This window comes from Hylobates moloch, unplaced genomic scaffold (genome assembly GCF_009828535.3).
Source record: "Hylobates moloch isolate HMO894 unplaced genomic scaffold, HMol_V3 SCAFFOLD_12, whole genome shotgun sequence".
NCBI lineage: Eukaryota > Metazoa > Chordata > Mammalia > Primates > Hylobatidae > Hylobates > Hylobates moloch.
In genome coordinates, this window is record NW_026652287.1 from 68,175,352 (window position 1) to 68,180,854 (window position 5,503).

At 36.5% G+C, this 5,503-nt stretch overlaps 1 protein-coding gene across 1 annotated transcript; it reads right to left on the minus strand.

The window, feature by feature from the left end:
* IFNG (interferon gamma) lies at positions 1-4,961 on the minus strand. Its single transcript, XM_032171653.2, has 4 exons — positions 4,724-4,961; positions 3,424-3,492; positions 3,146-3,328; positions 1-720 (listed from the first exon to the last, which is right to left on the minus strand). The coding sequence occupies exons 1-4, from the start codon at positions 4,835-4,837 to the stop codon at positions 586-588; spliced, it is 501 nt and encodes a 166-aa protein (XP_032027544.1). The 5' UTR covers positions 4,838-4,961; the 3' UTR covers positions 1-585.
* Between the last annotated feature and the right edge of the window lie 542 nt (positions 4,962-5,503).

The window sequence follows — 5,503 nt, forward strand, 5'->3', positions numbered from 1 at the left end:
TAGTTGTGAACTTACACTTTATTCATATATATTAGATATTGATAATCTTAACAAATGAGTTACTTTCCATTTGGGTACAGTCACAGTTGTCAACAATATTTGGAAGCACCAGGCATGAAATCTCCTGAGATGCTATGTTTTCATCAGGGTCACCTGACACATTCAAGTTCTGTCTGACATGCCATTAAAGCAGTGGCTCAGATTGCAGGCATATTTTCAAACAGGCAGTAACTGGATAGTATCACTTCACTTATAAGTGTTCATTGTATCATCAAGTGAAATAAACACACAACCCACAGGATATTGCTTAGGTTGGCTGCCTAGTTGGCCCCTGAGATAAAGCCTTGTAATCACATAGCCTTGCCTTATTAGTCAGAAAACAAAGGATTAAGTGAGACAGTCACAGGATATAGGAATTATAAATAATACATATATTAATAGATATTCATTTTCATTACACAAAAGTTGCTATCATAAATACTTATTTGATTGATGAGTCTAAAAATATATTCCCCATATAAATAATGTTAAATATTAATAAATAGATTTAGATTTAAAATTCAAATATTGCAGGCAGGACAACCATTATTGGGATGCTCTTCGACCTCGAAACAGCATCTGACTCCTTTTTCGCTTCCCTGTTTTAGCTGCTGGTGACAGTTCAGCCATCACTTGGATGAGTTCATGTATAGCTTTGCGTTGGACATTCAAGTCAGTTACCTATTGGGAAAGGAAAGAGCAAAATTAATTTCAGGCATATAAGCCATCAGGATATTCTGTTAATGGCATGATGGTCAGTGAAAATAAAAGTATTCCTTTAAAAAAATGGACCGTATTACCTTAATATACAATATTTACTTCTTCAGCAGTTGAATCTAAAAATTACAATTACATTGCTAGTTGTGCTGTAATGTGGTGGAGTCCGTCACATGTCTTTAAATCTACTTCTATAGAATTCTTGAAATTATATAGTGAAAAGACTCCTGGTGTGGAGTCAACATAAAAAGGTGGGTTTGAATCTCATGCATGCAATAATTCTGACCTTGAGCCAGCTACTTAACCTCTCTGAACTTCTATTTTCTCATCTAAAGGAGGATGAGACTGTTTCTATGACCTGTCTGTCATCAATCTACCAATTATATCACTTTATACATTAGTCTTTCCTGTATGCATCAAATGAGTAACTATAGGTCAATGATTCTCACTGTTGTGCATAGCAGATTAACCCGGAAACCTGTTAAAGACCTCAGAGATCCAGGTGCATGAAGTGGAAGGACTGTGCCCTGTGCATTAACTAAGCTCCCCAGGTGATTCTGACATCCACCTAAGTTTCAGAACCACTGATCTAGGTTAGGTACCCTAGAAAACAACAAATCCAAAACGAGTGAAAACTAATTTTTAATTTCTCCCAGATTAGGTCTGTCTCTCAATTTCCATAATAGGTTTTAAAATAAACACCCCCAATCATATTTATATATGGCTTACTGAGATATAAAGTTTAAAATTAGGAATTGCCACAACTTTTCCAGTACCCTGCCTTCCAGGCAAGCAAATTGAACTACTTGCATTTCCTCACTCTAACCAATAGGGCCATTTAGGTGATGCTTCATAAAATGTGGACTATTTACTTTCCTCTTGGCTCTGCCATTACATTTTTTCTAATCTTGGGAACACTATGGCTACCTCGCCACATTTCTGAGGATGGCTGGGGGATTACAGCTAAAGACTAATTGTCAAAGGGCATAACATGCCTAAAATAGCTTAGCAACTGAGCCAAAGAGAGTAATAATTAATAGAGCTCACTCAAGATTGCCCATCAAGAAACAGGAGGTTTGTAGCTTTCAGAAGGAAGAAACCAACAGGTTTTTTTTCACTTTTTTAAGGCCCAGTTGCTGCAAAGTAAAAAAAGTTTTCTACAAGCTGTGTGTTTGCAAGTGACAGATTTTACTTTCCAATGTTCAAATCATCACCAAGTAACTAAGAGACTTATCCAGGACTGAACAGTGAGCCAGGGGCACCACTGGGTTAGAAACAAGTGCTGAGTGTCTAGTTTATAACCAAAGGAGACCTGTTGCCCTGTCTCTCCTTTCTGTTTCTGGGGGCTTACATGAGAGGAGTGAGAGGCAGGCCCAGCAATAGCGAAAGCTAAGCACAAATCCTAAGAACACAAATGCTAGCTTGAAGACCCTGGTCCCTCTCATTTGAGCCCATTTATATCAAAGTCAACCCCAAAGGAATCTAGAGGCCTTTGTCTTCTAGATAAAATTTTGAAAAACGTGATTTGTCTTTATGCCTCAATGTTATCTTTCTGTTTATAGAAGCCATAACTTAAAGATACAAGTTCATGAGGTAAGACTTAGGAGTCTAAGGAGTTCTTCAGCTGAGATATTCTGAAAGTCGATAGAGAGTTGATAGAACAATCTTTTCATAAGGTAAAAATTCTATCTATTTTTCCCTAAAAACAAACAAACAGCAACCATTCTTGCTTCTAATTGGGCAGTACAATCTGATAGGTTGGCTAGAGACTTGCATTGGGGTGTCCCCAGTACCTATTCAAAGACTGTAGCTTTCTTCTATCTCATTCTCATTTTCTATTCTTTGCATTGTAGAGTTTTGGAGCAAAGAAGGTCATCAAACTTATGCAGTGAACCTAACAGTTTCCTTTTAAGATGAGGAAACTGAGCCCCAGCCAGCCATGTGATTCATCACAGTTCCTTGGTGGCTGAGTTGGGAGGAGAACACACATCTTCTCAGCTCCTCCCACTGCTCTTTCCATTAAGACAGACAGCCTCTCATTCAAATGAAGAGAATTTCCATCATACGAGCAAGGGACAACGAGAGAATTGCTTCTCAGTACTCCCCGCTACTTCCTCACCTACTTCCTCTTCACTGGATTTGTCAATTTACCTGTCTTTACGCAATAGTTACAATACCAGCATTTTTCTACATTACATACTTCAGCGATTCTCATACTGGCTTTGCAAAGTCACCCAAACACGAACGGAATTAGTAAGGAAGAGTTTCAGCCATGGGTTGAGTTCATAGCTTTAGCAACTGTTAAATAGCTAATGTCTACTTTCTGGAGAATAAATGCTTTGCAAGACCCTCAGCAATGAAACCAAAGAAAGAATTTAAATAGCCTCACCGAATAATTAGTCAGCTTTTCGAAGTCATCCCGTTTCTTTTTGTTGCTATTGAAAAACTTGACATTCATGTCTTCCTTGATGGTCTCCACACTCTTTTGGATGCTCTGGTCATCTTTAAAGTTTTTAAAAAGTTTGAAGTAAAAGGAGACAATTTGGCTCTGCATTATTTTTCTGTCACTCTCCTTGGAAGGAAAGAACACAAACAGAGGATGATATGAATTTATCCATCAGAAAGCAAGCAATAGGAAAATTAGCCAAATGGGAATATTCAGCTTACCTCTTTCCAATTCTTCAAAATGCCTAAGAAAAGAGTTCCATTATTCGCTACATCTGAATCACCTGCATTCTGAAAAAAAAAGAAAAAATTGATTTACAATTAGCCCATAAATTGCCTTAAAAATATATTTCAAGATTCATTGAACTCAGATGTGACAATATTCACTGATTTCCTTTTCAACTCTTCTGCTTAGTTCTAACAATAAGTATTCACAAAAGGCTTATGTGAGATATAGCCAAAAACTATTATGCTCTTTTAGCTTTTTTATTTCCCAATATAACCATTAAATTGCAATGTCACAAATGAGCTCAACAAAGCTGATGATACTCCAAAGGTCCCAAAAACTATAGTAAGCTAAAGAAAGTATTTTCAAGCTAGGCTAAAAAGTACAAAAACAAAAACAAAAAACAGCAAAGCCACCCCACTATAAAATACTGCCCCCCAATGGCACAGGTTTCTATTACATCTACTATGCCTTCCTGTAGGGTATTATTATGCGAGCTTTAAAAGATAGTTCCAAACGTGTGCGTGTGTGTGTGTGTGTGTGTGTGTGTGATTTGATTTTGTGTTTAAGAATAAAATCAACTGTGAATGTCTGAATATTATGACAGCTATAATTATAGCTGCTTTAAACAAATAATGAAATATTTAAAATGTAAAAACTTTTCATTAACCATCAATAAAATTTTAAAAGAAATTCAAAAAATTTCACTTAAAATTTTTAAACATTCCTTAGCCAGAATCATACTTCCTACAAAATCCCAGTGAGCAACGAAGTTCAGGAATAATTCACAAGTAATAGAGAAGCAGAATGTTGAAATCACTTTTTGGAGAAAATCACCTATCAGTTATTTTTTTAAGCCAAAGCTTTAAGGACCTTTTTTTACTTTAATTTGTAAACGTTTCCTATTACCTTTTTAATGCTAATCTTGACCTTAGAGTCTGAGAAGTCAAAAACTAATAGCCAATCATTTTTTTCAATATGCATACTCCTTGACTATCACAGCTGAATGAGTTCTCACCACAAAATTATTAACATCATTATGCCTCATACCCATATTATGCCCATCTTTTGGAAAATTAATAAATCCCTTTTAAGTCTCTATACAAATTGAGCAGAAGATTAAAACAATATCTAGATTATTTAGTCAAGAAACTCATCTAGTCAATAATTAACAAAATAACACCAAATCTCAAAATGACTGCCTACAAGAGATGACAGCCTACCAGAGACGCTATGGCAAGTCAATATTCAGTCATTTTCAACCACAAACAAGTACTATTAAAAAGTCATACTTACAAAATATTTCTTAAGGTTTTCTGCTTCTTTTACATATGGGTCCTGGCAGTAACAGCCAAGAGAACCCAAAACGATGCAGAGCTGAAAAGCCAAGATATAACTTGTATATTTCATCGTTTCGGAGAGAGTTAAGCCAAAAAATTGAAATCGGTAGTTCTTGTATCAAGTTGGTCGGGTCCAAAGGACTTAACTGATCTTTCTCTTCTAACAGCTGATCTTCAGATGATCAGAACAATGTGCTGCACCTCCTTTGGCTGCTGGTATTTATACCTAATTGAAGTCTCCTCAGGATTACGTATTTTCACAAGTTTTTTAAGATGAGATGGTGACAGATAGGCAGGGATGCTAGTTTGTATTAATAACTAAGGTTTTGTGGCATTTGGGTGTTGTAGTTAGAGTTTCCTTTAGACTACTTGGGTCCTTTGACGATGAGACAGCCCCATTATGCCCACCTGTGCCATTCTGGTGGGATTCTTTGAAGGCACTTTTACTTCACACCATTCAAGGACTGGAAATTTTTTTGCACCTCCCCCCTTCGCCCTGGTAAAATGTTGACTCTTCATTCACAAAGCACATTGATCATTTGCTTGTGGTTGGGAACAAGTGAAAAAGGAAATTCTAGGGCCTCTCAAACCTTTACAAAGGGGGAGCCTTTTAAAATTTTTCTTGCAAATGTCCAGAAAGCAAGGAAAGAATGTGGTTAAAAGACCAATTTGGTGAGGAAGTCCTTCATCAGAGTTGGTTAGTAAAATATCTACCACAAGTTTCAAATAGCTCTAG